Here is a 24852-nt window from a genome sequence, read left to right as displayed (position 1 = left end):
TTAAGAGGTTTACAAGGAATCTGCGTCTGGGCATTGTATAAAAGGGACAAAGTAAAACAAAATGAAGGGAGTCCTGCGGAGACCTGTTGTCGCAGCCGCAGGGCCCCTTCTGTTCAATTGATGTAGCAAAACCTACTGGTGATGCCAACATGAATGGGAGTAGGTTCAGCCTGAAACGGCACATCAAGAACCTGTCCTGTGCGTTATACATGAGGTACAAGTATGGTCCCATACCCTCTGCGCTATTCACTAGGTTATGGGCCCTCACTGTCTTTTTACACCCTTCCGCCTCAGCTCTGCATAGGTTTTTCCGCTCTAGAAAATTTTTCCCTACTTGCAACTTATTCTGGGCTACAATTGTTGCAGGGTTAGTAAAGAGGTTCCCAAAACCTAGTTCCTCTAAGGTGTTCTTCACATAATGGAGCCAAGGGATGCGCATACATTTGTCCCTCCCCAAACAATCTGATAAGATTTCTCTACTGAGTGACGCATCAGGATTGACCCAGATTTTTAACCAGGCTACTATGGGCCTCAATTTTACCAGGTCTTCTATATATGGCCTCCCTAACTCCCTGTGGGCAATTAATCCAGCGGTGCTTTGGGGTACCCTCAAGATTGATTTCAAGTATTTGTTTTCTTCCCGTTGGATTCTTGTGGTGTTAACGAAGCCCCATACTTCTGCCCCATAAATAACTTTGGAGCATGATACAGAGCTATACAAGTTCATCACCTGTTCCGGGGACCATCTTCCTAGCCTCCTGCCATATCTAGCTATTGCCCCGTTAGATGCGATCATTTTACCACAACGCTCCTCCACCAAGGAATCAAACTGTAAGGCGCCATCAAATGTTACACCAAGATAGGGAAACGTTTTGACCTCTTCTACAATGTGACTCCCTATTGTGTAAGTAAATTTGGAGGTAGATTTTTTCCCCGCCCGGAGCACATAGGATTTACCCAGGTTAACAAAAAGGTCCAGGGCACCCATGAACTTAACGAATCCATCGATCAAGATTTGTAAGCTCTTGGGTGTACGTGCAATCAGCACCGCGTCATCTGCATAAAGCAGAACAGGAATATGACGCAACCCGACCCTTGGGCAATCAGCTTTTAAACCTAACAAAAACTGCTCCAAATTATTAATATACAGGGAAAACAAAAAAGGGGCAAGGATACAGCCTTGCCGAACTCCACTCATACAGGGGAATGAGTTAGTCAATCCCCCCTCCCTATTGTAACGGACCATAGCCGTAGTGTCACTGTGCAATTCCCTCAAGATGTTAATTAGGCCACTCTCAATCCCCGTACTAAACATCATGCCCCACAATTTCTCCCTATTAACGTGATCAAATGCTGCTGCCAAATCCATGAAACCCATGTAAATGGATTCATCACTAGCCATGGTATATTTGGCAGTCAGCATGTAAAGGTTCAGGCATTGGTCACTAGTGGACCTCCCTGTCCTAAATCCGTATTGAGTGTCCGAGAAGATGTTATTTTCTTCGGTCCACTCGGACAGTCTGTTAAGAATTGCCCTTCCCAAGAGTTTTGCTGACACATCAATCAGGGAAATCGGGCGGTAACACTTGGGGTCGTCCCTATTGCCCTTCTTAAAAAATCGGCATAATTACCGCTTTTGACCAGGACGGAGGCAGGCCGCAGGTAATAGCAGTGTTAATGACCCTTGTCATTAAAGGGGCCCAAAGTTCAGTGTTACTCAAAAACAGATCTGGGGGAATCCCGTCGGGCCCCGGGGCTTTATTTTTAGTCAGACCCTCAATCCCTGCGGTGATCTCCTTAATAGTGAATTCAACCGGTGGAGCCTGAGTTGAGGTAGCCAATAACTCTACAGTGGTACCAGACTTGTGGTTATACAGACTCCTATAATGGGTAACCCACTGTTCTGGGAGGATATTAGCCCCTATCTCCGGGGTATCTTTTTCCTGGAAAGTTGGGTTATTGATAATCCTCCAGAAACCCGCTTAAACACTATGAATATGCAAGTCATTATTTAACATTTTTATTAAACTAAGAGTGAGCAAGCCACTGAAGGTTCATGCCAGATGCCTGGCTCTGGCTTAGTTAGAGGTCCTCTTTGAACCTGAGCATAAACAAGCCGAGCTTACATGGGTACTCAAACTTCCTGTGCCAAGAATTAAAGACAAAGCATTAACCTTTCATCCTAAACATGAGAGAGAAAACTATATCAGGCCTCGAAAAATCTCAAAAAGTGTTGCCAGACCTGCAGTTCTAGTGAACTGAATAATCTACCCAACCTAACTCTAATGCTCTTGACCCATAACTGGTCTCTAATTGTGTTCTCCTTTGAAAATAATATATTTCACCGAGCCGCAAATTTCTTCATTATTATATTCGAGAGCACCTTCGAAAACGCGAGTTCAGCATGTCTGCTGTACAAAAAACTTGTGTTAATTTAAACCTTTGCTCCATGTAGAATGTATAAGAAGGTACTTGCAGCATTCAATTTAAATGAAATGTGATGATTTTAATGTAACTCAACGTATGGAGTTTTTTTAGAACCTGAATAAGAAGTTTGTTTTAAAAAAAATAAAAATGAGAGTAATATAAACCTACGTGTGTGGAAAAAATATGTGAACAGGTCATTGAAATCCTAGATGGTTATTAATATATTGTTGTGGGATTGGTCAGAATCTAATTGAGAAACACAGAAAGGAATTTTTGTTTATCAGCTGTTCCATTGGCTCCACGGCAATTGTAAATCAGATTGGAGGCAGAAAGCAACCCTGTCATATTCCTTGGCCTATGGTAAAAGACTTAGAAATCAAACTTCCTATGCGTAGTCGAGATAAAGTGTTCATGGATGGTAACCTTGTATTAGCTAAGAGGCGCCCTCCCAAGACCATGGCCCTCAGCACTTCGAATAAGTAGTCCCAAGATAACGAATCAAAGGCCTTTTCAATGTCTAATATAAGACAAGGATAGGGCAGAGAGGTCTGATCCATAACGTGAAAAAAACCTGATGTTATTAGATGTGTTGCCCCCTGGGACAAATCCATTCTGATCCGGATGGATCAGTGTAGGTAATAACTGCACATATCGCTCCGCTAACACCTTAGCGAGGATTTTATAATCTGCCCATAATATAGCTATAGGCCTATATGAGGAGAGGAGAGTCGGGTCTCTGCCAGGGTTAAGCAAGGGAACGAGAAGAGAAGCTGGGAGTGAACCTGTTGTAAGGGCTTCCTTGTAAATTTCAACCACTAAAGCAGGATGTGATTGTAAATGTGCACTATCAGCACATTTTCTATTGAATTTGCCACAACATTGCCCACTGAGGTGCAGTTTTACTGATAAAGCTATATAGATATAGTATACATTACAAAATTCTCTAACTTTGCTCTCATAAAAAGGAAGTAAATATCAGTCTTTGGGATAAAATAAACAGTATTTTGTAAGAAGACATAAGCTGACATTTGACCAAGGTGTTTTTTTGTGTGCAATTTTAAGCACTATGGGGCACATGCATCAAGGGAAATTGCTTTCGCATATGGTGTGAATCGCAAAATTCGGACGTTTGCGAATGCAATACCCACTTTTGGGATGCATTATCATTTTTGTTATTTTCGCAATTTAAGAAATCGCAAAATTGAGATTTCTTAAATTGCGATAGCATTTAAGGAATCTCAAATTGAGATTCCTTAAATGCAATGCATCAAACTTTCAAAATTTGCGAATTCGCAAATAAGGGGTGCAAATTACCATGAAGTTGACCTTCATGGTAATTTGCGAAAACTTTGAAAAATGCACTAAAGTGCATTTTTCAAAGTTTCTGTGTGTGTGCAAAATGTACTAATGGGCACATTTCAGGGGTGCAACAGGGTGTCCTTTGGACACCCCTGCACCCTTGAAATTGCATTCTTAATTTGCGAATTTCTAATGGTGAATCGCAAATTAAGAATGTCATTCCCATTCATTCCTATGGGCCTCTAGGCCCATAGGAATTAATGGGGAGCTATTCCTTGATTGCGATTCGCAATTTGCGAGTCGCAATTAAGGAATTTTAAGAAATCGCAATTTATTTAGCAATTTCTTCATGCATTGCCATCTGCAATTCCTTATTTTCCGCAAATAAGGAATCGCAAATGGCAATGTTGATGCATGTGCCCCTATATAGTGTAAAATACAATCCCAATTATGACGTGGTAGAAAAGGAACACGCAGGTATAGATAGCATCATAGCAGGATCATGCAAGCATACATTATTGTGTAGTAAAACGTGGCGGCAACAAAGTGCAGCTCTGAGCGTTTGCCCTCTCCACTCTAGTATAACATTGGAGGGGTCCCAAGTCTCGTTATGTTCCATCACGCATCTCTTTCTCCCCAGATGATGCGAGATCACTCTTTCTACAAGGCAATGTTATGTCATCTGGTTGTTGTCAAGGAATCTGAGATGCAGCAGGAAGAACTCTAATAGTGCTTGAAGTTCTCTCCAGGTCAGCCTCCGGGCCTTTAGGTGCAGGGTTTGTGTGGTCCGGCTGAGCCATCTGTTTGTAGAGTGATAAGTAGGTAACAAACAGAACTCAGATATCTGTTGGTCTCTTCCAGAGTGGCAGGAGTATCCAGTGGCTGTCTAATTGTTCATGGCAGTATATGGTGTCCTGCATCCAGCCCTTGATTTGGAGAGAAGGTCGTCTCCCCCAGTGCATTGCCACTTGGCAATGTTATGTCATCTGGTTGTTGTCAGGGAGTCTGAGATACAGCAAGAAGAACTCTAATAGTGCTTGAAGTTCTCTCCAGGTGTGCCTCGGGGCCTTTAGGTGCAGGGGCTGCGTGGCCCGGCTGAGCCATCTGTTTGTAGAGTGATAAGTAGGTAACAAACAGAACTCAGATATCTGTTGGTCTCTTCCGGAGTGGCAGGAGTACCCAGTGGCTGTCTAATTGTTCATGGCAGTATATGGTGTCCTGCATCCAGTCCTTGATTTGGGGAGAAGGTAGTCTCCCACAGTGCATTGCCACTTGGTGTTTAGCCAGGAACAAAGTAGAGTTAGTGGGATAAGGATGTTTACAACTCAAGACCTGGCTGTTCGAGCAGTAGCATACCCCTCCCCCCAAGCGCCTTGAGACCCTCACGGGTGAGTAGTGCGCTATACAAATGGCATGATTGATTGATTGATTGAGAGCAATCAGGTGACGCACCCCTTTTCGGAACAACTCTGACATATCCTAATATTACTATAAGCAAGGCCCTGGGTAGCCGGAGGTCGATGACCTGGTCAATTGTGTTGAGAACCATCAACCAAATGCAGCCACGTCCGTGCACTCCCATGCTAGATGAATACGTTCTGTGTTGAGCATGCCACATCACCTGCATCTGGTGTCCTCGGCTAACCCTCATTTTGCATAGTGAAGCAGGGGTGCGATATAACCGGTGTACGTAATTGAAATGTATCAGTCTCAGCCTGTAGTTTGGCGAACATGGACTCATCAGCGAGCAGCGGTATGACCACTCGTCATCCCCCAAGATCGGTGTCCAAGTCTCGCTGCCACAGGGCTCTTGCCTTGGGCTTACACACAGGGGTATTTTCCTGCATGATGATGACGTATAATAGGATGATAAGCTTGCGCTGGGTTGACACCTAAGTAGTACATCAAGGACATGAAGCACTGAGGGTGTGAATGACTTGTACAGTGCTCTGCATGCTGCTCTAAGCTAATGAACTAGGAAGACGTCCAGATGCGTGCTCCCAGGATCTGCACGCACATTATATGTACTAACAAATGTGCTGTATGGGAAGAACTTCTCCATAGTGGTGAGGTGCAGTTTGCCCAGTTGCGCACTAACCAGTCGGCCTTCTGTAAGTGGCAGAGCTGGGTTGGATATAGTGGGGGATTGCATCTGCGTACAGATGGTCCTGATGGGCTCTCCACCTTAGGCAGTGCCTGGTCCATATTGTACAGTGCACTGTGTCCACTTCGGTCCTGGGCCGGGTCACCAGTAGGCAAACACCAGTATTTAAGGGATCATCATGCTTAACAATGACACGAGACCTGAACTGCGCTGCACTGTACCAGTAAAGGGCAAACTTGGCTTGAGCACAGTAATAATACAACTGCAGACGAGGCAAAACCAACCCGCCCTGCCCAAAGGGCTGCGTCAGTACCTTTCACGAGACTCAGAGCTGCCCACCCACCCACACAAGACTGATTTGGTTAGAGAGTATGCAGTTGAAGAAGTGGCGAGTTAGTGGGATAAGGATGTTTACAAATAAATACAGGAATTTTGGCAGAATCACCATTTTAGCAATGGCAACTCTGCCAACTAAGGAGATCAGCAGCCTGGTCCATGCATGAATTCTTTCTTCCAGCCACGTTAGTGCCATTCCAAGTTTATTGCAACATTGGTCCTCTATCTCTCTCCTACTCAGTATGCCTAATTATTTGACAGATGTGTCAGTCCAATTCAATGGGAACTCAAGGGATGCCCTGCGATTGGGGGAACACAACCAACTAGGCCCAGTTGATTGTTATTTTTTTTAAATCATTGCAACCATGCTCATCACAGAAAAGGTTACATCAGGACTTGGAGAATATCTCAAGACATACATGGCATGTGTAACATGGCAGTATCTCAAAGCAGAACATTAATCATAGCTGTAGGGGAGCTTTTACAACCCATCTCTTATAGCACAGCAGTCGCCCCTCCACCCACCCACATTCAGTCATCGGTCCCCCTAGTTCTTGATCCTTTCCTATCAACACCCCCTGTAGGTTTGCAGGCTCCCTACACTTTTTCCCACTTCCTGGGACAGCCCCGGCTTTAATAGACCACATTTTCTGGACTTTAGTACTAATTTAGATTGGATTTCCAGTCTGTTAGTCTGGGTGGATGTGCACTGTCCCATGTTCTCGCTATGTTTTGCATGGCCACCCCTGCAGCCAGCAACAGCCAGATCCTCTGATATTTGAGCCAGCTTTCTTCTCCCAATATCGTTAGCAGAAACCACTTTGCGTCCCTGGGGACCTCGACAAATGTTACATGGGACATAACCCTAGTAACCTCCCTCCAGTACTGCTGTATCGCCTGGCATTCCCACAGTATGTGAAAAAATGTATCCTCTTGGCCACATCCCCGGAGACACTCAGACGAGAACGACCTCCCAATTCTAGCGAGTCTGGTCCTTGAACAATAGGATTAATGTAGAATTTGAAGCTGGACCAGGCAGAATCTAGTGCTTATTGCAATCTCGCTTGGGCTTTGGATAGCCTCCCTTCAGCTGTCATCTTCTAAATCACCAAGGTCCCCCACCCAGACCTCCCGCAGGGTCACTAGAGGATCTGGGGAGATGTTGACTAGTTTCCTGTATATGATGGAAATCACCTTATCTGGGATGTGATCTGTAAGGAGACGCTCCTCCAGAGGCGAAGCCTTTGGTAGCGGTTCCCTCTCTCATATTCCATAATGGTGCTATATTTGTGAGTCTTCCAATCCAGTCCAGGAACCTTCTGGCCTCCCTCCATACCCTGACTACTGTCTGAGTGTGGTGCGATAGCCCTCTCTCTTTCCTCTTTTTTAAAACAGATTTTATTTGCCAAAAGATCACAAACAACGCAGATCTCTGAGCCCCAGAAACACCTGCCGCATTCAAGATACAAGAATTGAATTTGACCATTTTTCATGAAAATAAGGAGAAAATAAAGGCAATACAAATAAAATCAACCCTTAACACAACAACCCCCCCCCCAACCGCACACACTGCCATCTATTCCGGAGCAACATATCTCTTGCACAGCTGCCACTGTACAACATAGGACTTCTTCAACCAGTGACACCTATCCCGCCCAAGGACAATGAATGAATCACGAAACGAACCAGTACAATAAAGGAAATAAGTAGTCCAGGCGTGAGAAGGAGCCGTGGACCGCCGAAAAATAGGTGTATCTCTGCATTGTACCATGCAGCCTACGCCAGGGGTCGACCCAATCGAGACTCGTCAGTAGGGAATATATTTGGTGGGATGTCTGACCTCCAACTGATGTCATTCCAGTTGCCACTCACAACCGCCAAACCCTCAGGTACATCTTCCCATATGGGCATAATTTTCTATGCAAGACCCCAGGACAAAGGCGGGGGCATAAACGTTCTCCAGGACCAAAGTACCTCCCCACACCATACCCGGCACGAACAAATATCTGCCCTGTATGTCTCCCGATAACTTAACATGTGTGTATGCAACTCCTCGATGTATCAAAATAGCGACACCCAGTACCCCTAATAAACCCAGCGTGGAAGACATGGACAAATTCAAAGCACTGGAAACGCAATGCCTTTGTTCCCATGAGATAGGTCTCTTGCAGCATTAGCATATCAGCATTGGCGTGCTTGGCCAATTTCAGGATTGCCCCTCGTTTGATCTTATCAAGCGTCCCTCTAACATTCCATCTGAGGACCCGGAGGACCCCAGAGGTCTCCTGTGTACTATCTGTCATTCCTGTCCTGTGCGGGCCCCATGTAACTCAATGGCATATACAACAATTCCATAGAAACTGACGAGCTCCGGAACTCTAACGGGCAGTGCAAGAACACAAACCCCCCCAACCACGCCCCAACTGACCCCTTCCCCACCCTGTACCTCAAGAACTGCAAAATACCTGTCGCGGCAGGCTGAGCAGGCTGACCCCAACAGGAGGTCCCACCCCTCTCCCACCAATGGATCCCCATGTCACACCCCATTGTCAGTCCCCACAGAGAGACCAGCCTTCGTATGTGCCCCTCCGGTCAATGCGAACAGTTAAGGTGAAGAAATTACGCAGTCCCACTGCGATCAGTCTGCCGAAACATGTTGCCTTGAAGTCGACCTCTCACGTGCAGATGCACCCACCGACTGGGAACGACGCCTGGACTTTGAACACTTGCCACCTCTCCCCCTCTGCTTGAGCTGGCTTCTGGCAGGTCCACTGAAAAAGGAGTCGTACTCCCTCCCAGGTGGTGTATGAGGACGCAGCCGTACCGTCTCGTCGGTCAAGAGGAACACCTCCTGCGATGTATCAAAGAAGTGTGTACGAGACTGGTACACCACACGCAGCCGCGCCAGATACAGCAAGGCATAGGGGAGCTTGAGCTCCCGGAGGCAGGCCTTGGCCGCCAGAAAGGACTGCTGCCGCTGATGCACCTGTCGTGTGTAATCTGGGATGATCAATATACGTGTGTTATCAAATAGCAACGGCTCCTTGGCACGGGCCTGCTTCATGATGACATCCCGGTCATGGTAGTTAAGAAGTCTAGCAATGAATGGCCTCGGGTAGGCTCCCAGAGGGGGTTTCTGCATCAGGGCCCTATGTGCTCGTTCCACCACAAAGCACCTCAATAGCTCCCCGGCGGGAAGCCAGCCCTCTAGCCATTCTGTAAGAAACCGCTCCACGTTGCCAGTCTCGCAGCCCTCCAGGAAGCCCACAGAGCGCAGGGTATTGCGCCGCGCTCTCCCTTCCGCCTCCTCCGCCCTCTTCGCTAGGCCCCTTTCTGCCGTCTCGAGAGATGATATCTTTTGCTGCCGCTCAGTAACCGCATCTACCACTCCGAGACCCTCGTCTCCATCTCTGTGATACAGGTAACTGCGTTCCACAAGTCTTGGAGCAGCAGCATGACATCGGAGCCAACCGCCCTGATTTTAGCCTCTAGGGAGTCCCTGGACTGCGTGAAGGAGGCCATGAGGGCAGCATTGTCTGGCACTGTGCTCGAGGACCCCCCTGTCGCTGCTGCCTGGGACCCCTGACCCGTGAATTTGTCAATCGTGCTCTGCTTGGTTGGGCCACCGCCCTTCTTATCCCTAGTCATGATGGCCCACTCACCCCCACCAAAGCCTAGGAGAAGGCCGTCAACGATCACAGCTCCCCGTTGCAGGCAAGAAAGGAAATCGCAGTCAAATAGAGTCCGATAATACGTATCTCTTCTGCCCCCGCCGCCCCTCTTTCAGCAGCTCCAGGGACCCAGCAATGCACCCCACAACAGAGCGGGCGGAGTCCTGGAAGGTATACCCCAGTCCATTTGGCTCAATGACACATCAGGAGGACCCCCAGCAGGGCCCCCAAAAGACGATCCTACATACACTCCTCCTCCTCCACGGCCAGACCGCCAAACCCCCAGCGGATGGACACAGGAAGAGCTGGGGGGCGGTATTGAAGCCCAGAGAAAATTAAGGGGAGGAGCAGGCCCCAGTCCAAGCCCCAAATGCTGTGTTGGGCTTTCATCACAACCCGGGTTCAACCTAACTACCGCCACTCAGCAATGTGACAAGATGACGATCATTCGACTGCGCCACTCCCACCCTGCACCAAAGCGGCCCCGTAGGGCCGCCGAGCCCCACTGCACCTCGCACAGGAGTCTTGATCTCAGAGGGCCGCCCGCCCCCTGCAATGTCGCCCGCACAGCCCGGCCGGCCGCTGGTCGACGGCGCCTGGTATGTAATATAGGAGGGGGGGGAGAAAATGAGGCAATGGGTGCGGGCCCCACTAGAAAGCTGATGGGCCGCCTCTCGAAATCTCCATGCACCCTCAGGTCCCGCTCAGTAAGGCAAAGTAGCGGACATCCCCCCCACTGCGGCCCGACCAGACCGCTGAAACACCAAGCACTATGCGATGGGAGGCGGGGGAGAAAGAGAAAAGGTACCAGGGCATGGGGAGGAAGGGGGGTGCGCACCACTGTCCGGTCGTCCCCCAGGGGGACTCGCAGCTACTCACGAACACCATTCCCCGATGGATGAGGGGGCTCCAGACGTTGCACCAAGCCCCTGTGCCTGGAACCTCCAGCCGGGCCTCCGCCATTCAGGGACTTGGATTCAAAATGACAGCCGGCCAACCGTGCCACATTATCTCCGCATTCACTGTGGCCCGATATGGCCGCCGAGCCGCACCACACCTCCACGGGAGATCCCAGGGCCAGTCCACCCCGGATTGCGGATCTCCGTTCCACTAGCCCCGCGTGGTTTCAGAAACCTCTGCTGGGCGGCCCACCAACACTGACGCCGCTACTCTGTCCCTGCACCTCGGCTGAGGTGCCAATCGACAACCCGGCTGCACTTAGGGCCCCATCTCCTGACTGGCCGCAGCCCTCTCCAGGCGCCGTACAGCAGTCACGGGGCACTTCTGCGATGCCGAAACCAACTCAGGCGTCGGACTGTGGCTTCAGATCGGCACAGAGCTGCACAGGATTAGAAACGGTGACTGGAGACGCAGGATAAATTTAGGATATCAGACGGAGCGTTCTTAGCTCACGTCCGCCATGATATCTCGCTAAGCCACGCCCCCCTCTCTTTCCTCTTTTGGTAGAGGAGCATTTAGTGACTTCCGCGTCACATCACTTGTCTATCCACACTATACGCCGGTTCTCTGCGGTCTGCGCAGTCCCAGTCATTTATCACCCGCAACTCAGTCACCCAGTAGTATTTAATGATACCTGGAATTGCCAGTACGACCTTATAGACCCCTCTCTGGAGTTTAAAGAGCGCTATTTACGATGTCCACCTTGCCATAGAAACGTACAGACCACATTCAATTTAAAGAACTCCTGTGGGCCTATATAGGGAGTATTTTGGAGCACATATATCAACCATGGGAGCGCCATCATTTTGTACAATGCCGCTTTACCAATAAGGGATAGCAGTAGCGTGCCGCAGTGTTTAACATGTCCTCTCAGTCTCTTCAACAGTGTAAGGAGGTTTTTGCTCATAAATTCCTTGGGGTCTCTAGTTACATGGATCCCCAGGTATTAGAAACTCCCCATCGCAAGAGCTTCCATACACGATTGGAGGATCCTCACGTTATCACCCGCTAGCGGGAATACCAGCGACTATGATCAGTTAATGCGTTATCCCAACCCTACTGATTGAGATGGATTGAACAGACATAATATAATGTCATCCGCATATAATAATGTACGCTCCTCCCAGTCACCATCATTCTCTGCAGTAACAGGTCCTGCCGGATCCAGGCGGCAAGTGATTCAGTTGATTGTTATTCTTGACAGTCCTCCAAATCAAATGAACACCCGGAGCACCAGCGATACCTTAATTGTGAGGGTGACATATACACAGTGTGTTATCGTCAGCATACATAAATATAATTAATTGCATAGATGTGAAATTTAACCTGCACTGCACTTCATGGTGTTGCAGGTGAGCTGCCAGGGTTCCACATCTGTTTCACATAACTGAGGCGATAGGGGAAAACTCTGCTGAGTACCCATAGTGAACATTTGAGTGAGTGCACCGTTTATGTAGTAGCCTTCTTGTAGAGCAGTGTGATCAATTTTACAAAGGTACAGCTCATGCCAAGTCTCTCCAGCAGGATGATGATGAGGAGGAGGAGGAAACAAGCACAAGCGCAGGTTAACGACTGCAGAGCGCCCCAGTACAAGTCCTGGCTGGTCAGGACGTACGATATCTGGGAGCAGTCGATTGTCAAGCCCTGGCTGGTCAGGACGTACTATATCTGGGAGCAGTCGATTGTCAATCAGCTTAGCTAGATTTTCCATTGTTTACATTGATCATGGAGAGTGGCCTGTAGGAGACACATTACTCAGGGGGCTTGTCAGACTTCAGTATGGTGACTATTATGGCCTCTCTAAGACTAGGTGGGGGACGACCTAATCTAAGTGCCTTCTCATTGACCACCATAGGTGTGGTGCTAGGATATTTGTGGGTATTCTTTACAGAAAGAGGTTGGCAGAACATCAGAGCCAGGCGCCTTGTCTCCAAGCATGCTGCTGATGACTTGTTCTATATCTTCCACTGTGAAAAGGCATGTCATGTACTGCCAACGTGAGTCATCTAACCACAGTGCCTGTAGGAAGTCTAAGTAGGTATGCAGTTGTGCCAGGGTGGGCGTCACAGTGGTCCCGGAAAAGGAGCTGTAGAAGCGGAGAACGATTTGAGATAGGGCGTCATTATTGGTGTATATCTCGAATTACTCGCTCTTAACCCGTTCGATGCGTCGGACGTCCGACATCACGGTGGGCGCCCGAGCCACGCCCACTCTTTATTCCGCCCGCACCGCAGCGGAATTTGAGACACGTAAAAGGGTTAATCTGAGGGACATGTACATTGGCCCATGGTCTACAGACAATTCTGGCCAACGTCTTTCGCCCTCCCCATACATCGAGCGGCGGCTTCTTTGCTAAGGTATCTGATTTCTCTGTCAACTAAGCCACCATATTCGATAATTTTGGTCTTGATGCTTCCCAAGACCGTACTATTTGTTGTCACATAGTGTTGTAATTCTAGAGTTCGGATTTTCCTCTCCAAGGAGGCCATTTGAGAGTGGAATGCCTTTAAAACTCCCATCTGTTTAGTCAAGCAAGTGTCCCGTATCACCACTTTGAAAACCTCCAGCAGAGACAGATTGGGAGTTAAGGGAGAAGTATTCAAGGATTGCAACTCAAATTTCTTCGCAAAACATATGGTCTCCGATGCGAATAGCGGGAGCCTCCAAGCGAACTTAAAAGGGAGTTATATACTAGATGCTAATGCAGGGAGAGTCTTTATAAACAAATGGGATTAGAGTAGAGATAGGTGGTATACAGTGAAATCATTTTATTTCGAAATTAATACTTTTTCTTTTGACCTTTCTATTAGTTCGTATTTAGGCCTCTGAACAATGCTAAAGACTACACTGCACGTGACTCTTCGCGCAGGCACAATGATGACAAGCCAGACGCAGTGATTTCAAATCTTGAAACCCGTCCAAGGCCGTTCTTGGTACATGACCTGGGAACCAGCTGGACATCCTGAAAACTCAATGGACAACTGTAAAATGTATACATTGTTGTTGATAAAAATTGTGTCGGTAGGAAATAAAGCTTGGGAAAACAAATTAATGGGCGGGAACATAAAACAAAGAACTAAAGAAAATTATTAAAATTCAGCATGGTGTGATGATCATCCCTTAGCTTATCCAATCAGAAGTAGGAGTTTCATAAAGTTGAAACATTTAGGGGTGGTACATGCCATTAGAAAGGTAACATTGAGGTAGTTTAGTTAGAACAGTGCGCAGTCGCAGCTAGACAAACGCTGCAAGACCGGGATGCTGTCCGAATGCTGATCGAATATTTGAAGAAGCAGACTTAGAATTTTAAAGACAAATAATTAGAAGATCACGGAAGAATCGAGGAGGTAATATAATTAGAAGACGATCGCAGAAGAATCGAGGAGGTAGTCTAATTAGAAGAAGATCACAGAAGGATCAAGGAGGAAGTTAGTGTCAGAGAGGGGTGAGACGCAGGCCTCGAATCCAGAAGATGTGATCTATCCTGAAGTCCCCGTCACCTGATCTTTCCCACGGGACCCATTAATCTCTTGGCCAGAGGGGTCTGATATCCACACCATCTTAGGTAAATATATTTCTGTGTATTGTGTCAATGTGCTGCTCTCTCTATCCTCTTTTTCCTGAGGTACTGTTGTTGTGAAAATCTCATTGAAATAGAATACTAAAATTGGGTAAACTGATCTTACTTCCTCGGAGAGATGGAGTTCATACTGTAAATTGTTTGGCTTATATGATTTTAAGATAAAACATTTAAACTTTTACAGAGTCTGTGGTTATTTAATGAAATAGAAGATAAATTAACCTATGTCATATCACCATCAACTAATTCCAACTAAACAGGTCCATTGCCTAAAGAAAAGGCTTTTTGATCAGTGAAAAGATTAGTTAGATGATATAGGTAACTGATCCTAATTAAAGCATTTATAAATTTGTTTACCCCCAGCGGTGATAACCAGCCTATATGAGTGAGTGTGTTATGGGCCCAGATGAATATATTGTATTGTATTGTATTGTAATTGCATTTATATAGCGCTTACTACCCCTGACGAGGCGTCTAAGCGCTTTTTCGGCGGGTAGCACGCTACTCCGGGACCCACAGAGGATTAGTATAGTGAAACATGCAAGTACATTTTAAGTGGTGACCTGACCTGACTCTGGTCGGTGACGGTCGCTCCACCTGCCGCGCGCCTCCCCGTGAGTGTGCCCGGTCCACCTACCTGCCTGTCCCTGCTCGCTTCCAATGCTTGTTTTCTTTCCCTGTGCTAGTTTCGCTTCTCGCCGTCTTCTCGCCCTCCCCGCTCCCTGCCGCTGCTCCCCTGCGGCCCTCGCCCCCCTTTTGCCTGGGTACCCGATCCCCTCCCCGCGCCACCCCGCTCCCGCCTCCCAGCTGCTCCTCCCTCCCTCCGGATACTTAAGTGGTTGTAGCTCGACGGGGAGCTGTAACCTGACTCTGGTCGGTGACGGTCGCTCCACCCGCCGCGCGCCTCCCCGTGAGTGTGCCCGGTCCCCCTACCTGCCTGTCCCTGCTCGCTTCCAGTGCTTGTTTTCTTTCCCTGTGCTAGTTTCGCTTCTCGCCGTCTTCTCACCCTCCCCGCTCCCTGCCGCTGCTCCCCTGCGGCCCTCGCCCCCCTTTTGCCTGTGTACCCGATCCCCTCCCCGCGCCACCCCGCTCACGCCTCCCAGCTGCTCCTCCCTCCCACTCCGCCCCTCCCACTACGCCATTTATGGCGGAGTCCGCATTCACGCGCAGCCGTCACGCGCAGCGGGCGCGCCAAAGGCAAGCCCGTCTGCGCCTGGACCGCGCCCAGCGCCAGAACCCCCGCAGATGCCAGCACACCGGCCGCACCTACGACGCCGCCACACTCAACGCTCTAAACACCGGCCCGATCCCCGGCTGCTACCGAGCCACCCCTAGACGCACCCACGGACCCTTCGCCTAGCAATCCTGCAAATTCTCCTGCATCCGGAACCACATCGCACCCGCCAAGCCGAGCACCAGCTGCAACCTACTAAACGCCCGCTCCGTCCACAGACACGCCGTGGAACTCTGGAACCTGCTCGACACCACATCTCCAGACGTCGCCTTCCTCACGGAAACATGGATGAACGCTTCCTCAGCGCCTGACATCGCCATCCCGGACGGACGGATACAAGATCACCCGGAAGGACCGCGTCAACCAGACAGGAGGGGGCATCGCCATCATCCACAAGAACACCATCCGCATCACGACCAACTCAGACGGCACCCTCTCAGCCGCCGAACATCTTCACTTCCAGATACACACCGACCCCAAGACCACCCTCAGAGGCACCCTCATCTACAGACCCACAGGACCTCGCGCACAATTCAGCGAAGACATCGCAGACTTCATCAGCCCGCACGCCCTCACCTCTCCCGACTACATCCTCCTAGGGGACCTCAACTTACACCTGGAGAACAACGACAACACCACCACCACCACCACCACCACCCTGCTGGACAACCTCGGACTCAAGCGACTGGTGAACACCCCCACCCACTATGCCGGACACACGCTGGACCCTATCTTCTCCTCCAGCAAGTACATCTCCTTCAGCCACTCCACCGGACTCCACTGGACAGACCACGGTTGCGTCCATTTCAGCTTCAGAAGAACCACGACTCACCACCACCCGCAACAGGTTCCCCGCAGGAACTGGAACAAGATCGTCACCGACCAGCTCACCACATCCCTGAACCAGAACCCTCCCCCCAGCTCAACGGACCCCAACCAAGCAGCCAACAACCTCGCACAGTGGATCACCAACTGCGCCGACGACCTCACACCCCTGAAAAAACATCCCAGCAGGCCCGGCAGCAAGAAAGCCTCCTGGTTCAATGACGACCTCAAGAAATCCAAGAAGAACTGCCGTACCCTCGAGAAAGCCTGGCGCAAAGACCCGACTACTGACAACATGGCCGCCCTCAAGCACGCCTCCCGCAAACACCACCAGCTGATCCACACCACCAAGAAGACGGCATTCAAGGAACGACTAGACCACAACGCACACAACAGCAAGGAACTCTTCAGCATCGTCAAAGAGCTCTCCAACCCCAGCGCAGGAAACAACGACATCACTCCCTCACAAGACCTCTGAGACTCCCTCGCCTCGTTCTTCCACAGCAAGATCGTCGACATACACAACAGCTTCGGACCACAAACCACGCACCCAGCCACCGAGCCGATGCCCCCCACCAGCACCCTCCGCGCCTGGACCCCGATCAGCACCGAAAACACCATCCACACGATGAACACCATTCACTCCGGATCATCAACCGACTCATGCCCCCACCACATCTTCAACAGGGCCGACTCCGTCATCGCACCCCAACTCCGGGTTATCATCAACTGCTCCTTCAACACCGCCACCTTCCCGGAGAGCTGGAAGCATGCCGAACTCAGCGCCCTCCTGAAGAAACCATCAGCAGACCCCACCGACCTCAAGAACTACCGCCCCATCCCGCTCCTCCCTTTTCCTGCCAAGGTTATCGAGAAGACCGTCAACAGTCAGCTTGCCGCCTTCCTCGAGACGAACGGACCCCTCAACCACTCGCAGTCCGGCTTCCGAGCCAACCACAGCACCGAGACCGCCCTCATCGCAGCCACTGACGACATCCGAGCCCTACTCGACAATGGGGGAAACAGCGACCCTCACCCTCCTGGACCTCTCCGCAGCGTTCGATACCGTCTGCCACCGCACCCTAGTACAGCGCCTCAGCAACATCGGAATCCACGAGAAAGCTCTAGAGTGGATCATCTCGTTCCTCGCTGGAAGAACCCAGAGAGTCCGCCTCCCCCCGTTCAGATCCGAGGCCACCGAAATCATCTGCGGCGTACCACAAGGATCATCACTCAGCCCCACCCTCTTCAACATCTACATGAGCCCCCTCGCAGCCATCGCACGCCAACACAACCTCAACATCATCTCCTACGCCGACGACACCCAACTGATCCTCTCCCTCACCAACGTCCCAGCCACCGCCAGAACCAACCTACACGAAGGGATGAAAGACGTAGCCGAGTGGATGATGAACAGCCGCCTGAAATTGAACTCATTCAAAAGGGGGTGGTGATGGACAGAGTATCTGAATTAAGCAGAACACTCCTACCCAGTCAACAGATCAGGGCTTGATCCATCACCGTTTTTTAGCTCGCACTTGTGGTGGCCGAAACGATTCAAAAGGGGGTGGTGATGGACAGAGTATCTGAATTAAGCAGAACACTCCTACCCAGTCAACAGATCAGGGCTTGATCCATCACCGTTTTTTTTTTTCAAAACCGTAAATCCATCACCGTTTTTTTTAGCTTGAAATTGAACTCAGACAAGACGGAAGTCCTCATCCTCGGATCATCACCCTCTGCCTGGGACGACTCCTGGTGGCCCCCTGCCCTGGGCAGGGCACCCAAACCAACGGACCACACACGCAACCTGGGTTTCATCCTGGACTCCTCCCTCTCGATGACCAGACAAGTCAACGCCGTCTCATCTTCATGCTTCAACATCCTACGCATGCTCCGAAAGATCTTCCGATGGATCCCCACCGAAACCAGGAAGACGGTGACCCAGGCACTCGTCACCAGCCGACTGGACTACGGAAACACCCTCTACACCGGAACCACAGCCAAACTACAGAAAAGACTCCAACGCATACAGAACGCCTCCGCACGTCTGATCCTGGACATCCCCCGACACAGCCACATCTCCGGACATCTGAGAGACCTGCACTGGCTCCCCGTCAGCAAGTGAATCACGTTCGAACTCCTCACCCACGCACACAAGGCCCTCCACGACCTGGGCCCCAGGTACCTCAACAACCGCCTGAACTTCTACACTCCCACCCGTCAGCTACGATCAACCAGCCACGCCCTCGCCGCCGTCCCACGCATCCGAAGAGCCACCATGGGAGGAAGATCCTTCTCCTACCTGGCAGCCAAGACTTGGAACTCCCTCCCCATCCACCCCCGCCTGACCCAAGATCACCTCTCCTTCAGGAAGTAACTCAAGACCTGGCTGTTCGAGCAGTAGCAGACCCCCAAGCGCCTTGAGACCCTCCGGGTGAGTAACGCGCTATATAAATGCCTTGATTGATTGATTGAAGTGGTGGATAGGTTAGTCAGTTATTTGGATTTGGAATGATAGCAGAAGGATAGAGTAGGACAAAAGTTTGTATTTATTTATCGCTCGCTTGTTAACGTATGCTATTCAGGGAGCCTATAAAGGGTTTAGTGGTGAATTAATATGTCGAAATATGAGGTAATTTAAGTGGTGGATATTAGTCTGTTATTTGGAATGAGAAGGATAGCGGATGGATAAAAGGGGAAGAAAGATTTGCATTCATATAGCACTTGTTACCCCTGATGGGTGTTGAAGCGCTTTTTTGGCAAGTAGCACGCCACTACGGAACCCATAAAGGATTAGTGTTGAAAATTAGAATAGTACAAATATGAAGTAATTTGAGTAGTAGATATGTTATTCAGTTATTTGGGCAGTATATTAGTATAGTTGAATATGGAATATGGAATTTGAGAAGTGAACATGTTAGTCAGTTAATTTTGATTGAAAAAGGATAGGGGAGGGATAAAAGAGTGAAGGTTGTTTTTTTTTTTTTTAAGTCAACTGATGGAAGGATCATTATATATTTGTTAGTGATAAAAGGTGGACTGTTAGGTGTAATTACAGCAGGGAGAGTGTGTCTGAGTGGGATGTAGTTATTTATGGTTTTGGTTGGCGTGTTAGTAATGAGTGTATTTGTTAGTGGTATAGGATAGAGTTGTGTACTGTTTGGGGGTGCTGGTGGATATGTGTGGTAGTTGGGATAGTAGGGTGTGTAGGTGTGGTTGGGTTGGTGGTGCATGCTGGTACATTAATCTGTACATAGTGTTGTGCGTGGTGTATATTTGGTGTGAGTGTGTTGCTCTGTTTGTGGATGGTGTGGGCTGGGTATTGCTAAATGAGAAAAAGGGCAGCATTTCTGGCCCTAGTCCCGACCAGTCTTGAACAGGCTCAAACAGGAAACTGCCCTTGTCCTCTCTGCCCTTAAAAGGCTCAAACAGGAAACTGCCCTTGTCCTCTCTGCCATTAACAGGCTCAAACAGGAAACTGCCCTTGTCCTCTCTGGCCTTTTTTGTAGCCCTAGTAATCAGGTGACCCCTTCAGCCAATGGGAACCCTAGCCCTAACACTATCCAATCACAACACTAGCCCTAACATCTAGAACCAATAGGAGACCAGGACCTTGCAGCCAATCTTAACCCTAGTCCAAGCACCCAATCAGTTCAAAAACCCTGATCTTTACGTCCAATAAAGGCCTTAGCCCTACCACTAGTCCCAACCCAAGTCCAAGCAGCCAATGGTACAGTTAGCCCTAGTCCCTACTTCCAATAGAAAGCCTAACCCTACTCTTAGTCCCACAACTGGTCCAACAACTAATCACACCAGAAGCCCTAAATAGATACTTCCAATTAAAGGTCTAACCCTAGCCCTAGTCCCACCCTACTCCCAACAACCAATAACATAGGAAGCCCTAGTCCCTCCTTCCAATAGAAATCCAAACCCTAGCCCTAGTCCCAACCCTGCAATGATTGAATCACAGACCGAGAAACCAATCAGAACCCTCAAATACACAACCAATGAGGACCCTAACCCAATAGAAACACAAGATACAACCACCATTCAGTGTACACATGTGCCAACCACTACCACATCATATAAGGTCCCAGCAACCTCAGACAAGGTTTACTGGCCAGGGACTTGGATGCTTGCTCCTGTTCAGAATCTCCTAGGAGACAGACAGGCTCAATCCACAACTTTGGACTTCAGCAGGTAAAGGCTTCACTAACTCGATATTTAACAATACTGTTTGAATAAAGCTTTATTCCCCCTGCTGGTCAGAAAACGAAGTGCACAGGCCCCAGTAAATACAGTTTAAACAGCTCACAGCTGATGTAGAAAATCCCTGTTGGGGGGGGGGGGGCTGGCCTCACTGGCTTGTGAACACAAAATGGTGGCTGGGGGTGCACTGTTTGAGCACACAGGCCTAAGCACAGAGCAAAGGAGAAATTTGGAGGGAAAACAGATTTGTCACCAAGGAATGAGAGGGACAAACTACAGAGGTTGGACTGCAAATCCCACAATTCAACACACTAAAGGAAGGCAATCATGGGCAGGGAAAACCACACATTTAAAACACAACACTGGTGATAAAATATGCAATTACAGGCAGGCTAAAACTACAATTTTTAAACTTTGAGGCCCTGCTGATAAGGTCTGAAGAAGCAATCTTATGTAGGACTGAAGACTTAAATCAACAAAATGAAACATGGCTACTTGGTTGAGAAATTGGAGCAAACTAAAAGGGGGCATTTACAAATTAGTAGGAGTTTGTATTGGTTCTTTGGTTTTCCACACATCCACCTAATATGTCACTGTTATTTGGAGCTGTCCAACCAGAGCCTAAGTAACCGTGCTTGTGCACTAGTCGCTGTTCAATCCTAGCGTCACTGCTGCATCCATTAAAAATGCTGAGGACCGCCAGCATACTTGCTTAACATTCTGCAGACTCGAGATGGCATGGCCAGCCAATCAACTGCATGAGAGCACACAGTGCCGCTTTTCCCTCCTCCCAAACAAATGGCAGTTGTCTCTTACCTCGCCAACCTTATTGGCCAGAGCGATGAGATCCCGCTTGGGGGACCAAGCCATAAAGACGATCTCATGAGGAAGCTGCTTCTCTCCGACCTGCCGAAACGACGCAGGCATGATGTGCACAGCAAAGCTAGCAACAACTTTCCGGCACGGGAAGCAGCGTAGCCGTGACGCTCACGTCACGTGACGAAAACTTGCCACTAGCATAGCGAGCACATGTGCGCGGAACCCCAGTCCCGCCCCTTCAAGTGACAGCTTCTTTCCTTGGTTTATCATTGGTGCAGAGAGTAAAGGGGCGGGTCGAGGATCCCAAACAGTTCAAGTAAAGAAAGCACTGGAGTTTGGGTTTGTTGATGCCAGGTTACCCTGAGGACCCGGGAGTGTGGGAAAGCTGCCGAAGACAGGCAGAGCTGTTATAGAGAGATCATTTAGAGTTCTGAGGAAATAGTGAGTGCGCCAGAGAAGCAGATTGTGGTGAGACTGACGGCCTGATGAGAGACCAGGGGCAGGGAGGAGAGTTCGTTCAGGTATATATTTTCACATCCTACTAATGAGCATTCCTCTTTCTTGTCTTCTTTGAGCACCAAAACAGGACAGTTAGCGGCATTGGTTCTTTTAAAGCCATAATTGAATTCCTTCCTACATTTCAGACTTAAAATTCCAAGTCCCAAAACGCACCCAGAACGGCCCTAACAAACCAAGAACGTTTGGGGTGGCAGGTGCAATGGGGATCTCTGTCTCGAGCTGCAAAGCTGGATCTCTATAATGACATGGCAGGATAGCCCTCTCTAATCTTACTCATCAGTGACCAGCCACGTTTGTTTCCTATTGGTCGAGAAACGGGAGTTACTGCAGCAGTGATATCATGCATAGCTGTCAAGGTTTCTGATTGCTTATTTGTGACATTTTCAGAATTTCAGTGTATAATGAGTGACATTCAACGTCTATGAGTAACACTTTCTTGCGAGCAAAATCAAGCAACAAAGCACAGGGAAACATATGTTAATATCAGAAATTACACCCATTTGCGCAAGGAGAAACTAAGAAGATGTTAAAACTGCTGCAAAACTAACCTAGTGCCCTTATATAAGCGTGTTGCCTGGAAGCAGTGCGTCATTATAGCCAGGTCCCAGGTTCTGGGGTTTTTAAATGGAAGGGGAAAATGTGAGAAGGCTACATGCATGGGGTGCTACCTGGAGGTTGTGTGTCACTGCAGCCAAGCCTCCGATTCAGCGTTTTTTAGGGGAAAATATGAGAAGGCTACATGCATGGGGTGCTACCTGGCGGTTGTGTCACTGCAGCCAAGCCTCCGATTCAGCGTTTTTTTTAGGGAATCAGAGGGGTGTGAGAAAGCTCCATACGCCCAAAGTAGCACTAAGCATGGTTCAGCAGCAGGCAGTGTTACCTATGCTTTAATATCATCTTCTAAGAATTACAAAGCATTAGCATGCAATATCAGAAATGGATACCCATCTATTGATCACATTGTTCAGTGTAAAACTGGTGTCACCAAATTGTGTGATCCTAGACAAACTGTTGATTTCACAGAACCTTCTTTATGTTCATTATCACATATGAGAGTGCCTTAAAATATGTGTCATACAAAAACATGTTTGTGTAATTTGGGATGTTTCCAACTAATCATGCAATAAAGTTCCTTCATATATTTGAGTTTAATTGTACTCTGCACATGTATAACATGTCGCAGATTTTGTACAAATGAATCAGAGGAAGGACAAGCCTTCTGCGATTACTAAATATTTTCTAAATAACACCAGGGCTAAATGTTGTAAGTAAATCACCTCTGCACAAAATGCATGCCATCAATTTGTTTGTGAGGTGCAAATTGGAATACTGTTGGTTGCTTTTAGTTGCAGTTTTATATAGCATGCATTGGAGCACTTCCCATGAGCACCAGTTATATTAGAGAATGTCAGATTTGGTTTTAGGAACAGGAAGAATAAGTCATTTGTGCATATTCTCACGATGTTGAGCCAATGCTCAGACTTGAATCTGAGTCCCAAGTTCAGAAGTCTATAGCTCTGGCGGTAACATCACATCCTTTCCCATGTCTCATGTTTGATTTAATGGCCTATAATGATACTACAGTTGTAACGGGAATAAAAAATTAGCTAGCTATCACACCAAGAATTTTCAATTCTATTAAGGACACGTAGGCGAGGATTCTGCTTTCTCTTTCATTTATTGCTACTCACAGCAGCCAATGAAACTTTAGTATTATGTAAATAAAACTACATTTCCCATGATGCACATGAAACACATCACATCCTGTCAGACCCCATAAGAGCCACCATGACCGGAAATCCACCTCTTTCTTTGCTTCGAACAATAAAAGTCCATCAAACATAACTCAAGTCCAATAATAACATCCTCCAACGTGGAAGAACAATCCATCTGGAAATAACATCTTCTTAACAGGAAGCATATTTAACCCATCTTCTTCTCAGAACCTGGAAGAATGAGAGACAGGAAACCCGTAATTTCTTTTTATACAGAATAAAAACTAACGGGTGGGTAAAACATTACTGTACTGTAATATAACCAGGTGGAATAATCCTCGCCTCCGTGTCCTTAATAGAATTGAAATTCTTGGCGCGATAGCTAGCTAATTTTTTATTCTATTACAGAACCGGAGGCTTCGTATTATGCTAGTTTAACGCTGATCAAATACTACAGAGGAAATATCACCCATCGGTTTATAATAAAACTGCTTAAAGGTAGATTCGGAAGACCAATCAGCAGAATGCATAATGTCCTGAACAGTAGAACCCAACATAAAACTTTTAAAGGCCATGGCGCCACAAACAGAATGCGCCCCGAACACCTGGGGGTCAACACCCACCTCTTGCATAACAGATTTCAACCATCTGGCTATCATAGCCCCAGTGACAGCTTTGTAAGGTTTCTGCAAAGCAATTAATAATTGCACTACAACAACAGGCCGAATGGACCTGGTGCATTCCTCGAAGGCCCTAAGACATTGAACTACACAAAGTTTAGCGTTGCTAGGAAAAGCATGATATTCCACACTCCGAAACATTGTCTTAGTTCTGGAAGTAATGTTAAAAGAAACTCCTTCAGGAGTAAATACTCTACCTGTAATGTTCAAAGCCTTAACGTCAGATGACCGTCTACATGCTGCGGGACAAGAGCATGGCCAATTTGAACGAAAGTTGTTTCCTGGTTAACATATAATTTTGCGGCCATTGATTAAACAAGGAAAGAACTAGCGAGACGTCCCATAAGGAAGTATACTTGGGTTTGGGTGGATTCCCTACTCTAGTACCCTTAAATAGTTTACATATTAACGGATGCATCCCTACTGGTATGCCCTCAATCTGGGAGTGACCTGCCGAAATGGTGGAACAGA

The 24852-nt window shown here is 48.2% G+C and overlaps 1 protein-coding gene and 1 long non-coding RNA gene across 2 annotated transcripts in view; one reads left to right on the top strand and one right to left on the bottom strand.

The window, feature by feature from the left end:
* Positions 1-21632, bottom strand: part of ANAPC4 (anaphase promoting complex subunit 4) — a 355563-nt gene extending 333931 nt beyond the window's left edge. The window contains exon 1 of the mRNA XM_078678375.1: positions 21465-21632. Coding sequence (XP_078534501.1) covers positions 21465-21575 — 111 coding nt within the window. The 5' untranslated portion in view covers positions 21576-21632. The remainder of the gene's footprint in view (positions 1-21464) is intronic.
* A 279-nt stretch (positions 21633-21911) lies between these two features.
* LOC144821793 (uncharacterized) overlaps positions 21912-24852 on the top strand; it is a 130417-nt gene continuing 127476 nt past the window's right edge. The window contains exon 1 of the long non-coding RNA XR_013608443.1: positions 21912-21988. This is a non-coding gene — a long non-coding RNA (uncharacterized LOC144821793). The remainder of the gene's footprint in view (positions 21989-24852) is intronic.

Source organism: Lissotriton helveticus, chromosome 2_2, assembly GCF_964261635.1.
Source record: "Lissotriton helveticus chromosome 2_2, aLisHel1.1, whole genome shotgun sequence".
In the NCBI taxonomy this organism is placed as follows: Eukaryota; Metazoa; Chordata; class Amphibia; order Caudata; family Salamandridae; genus Lissotriton; species Lissotriton helveticus.
This window is presented reverse-complemented; position numbering and strand designations above follow the sequence as displayed.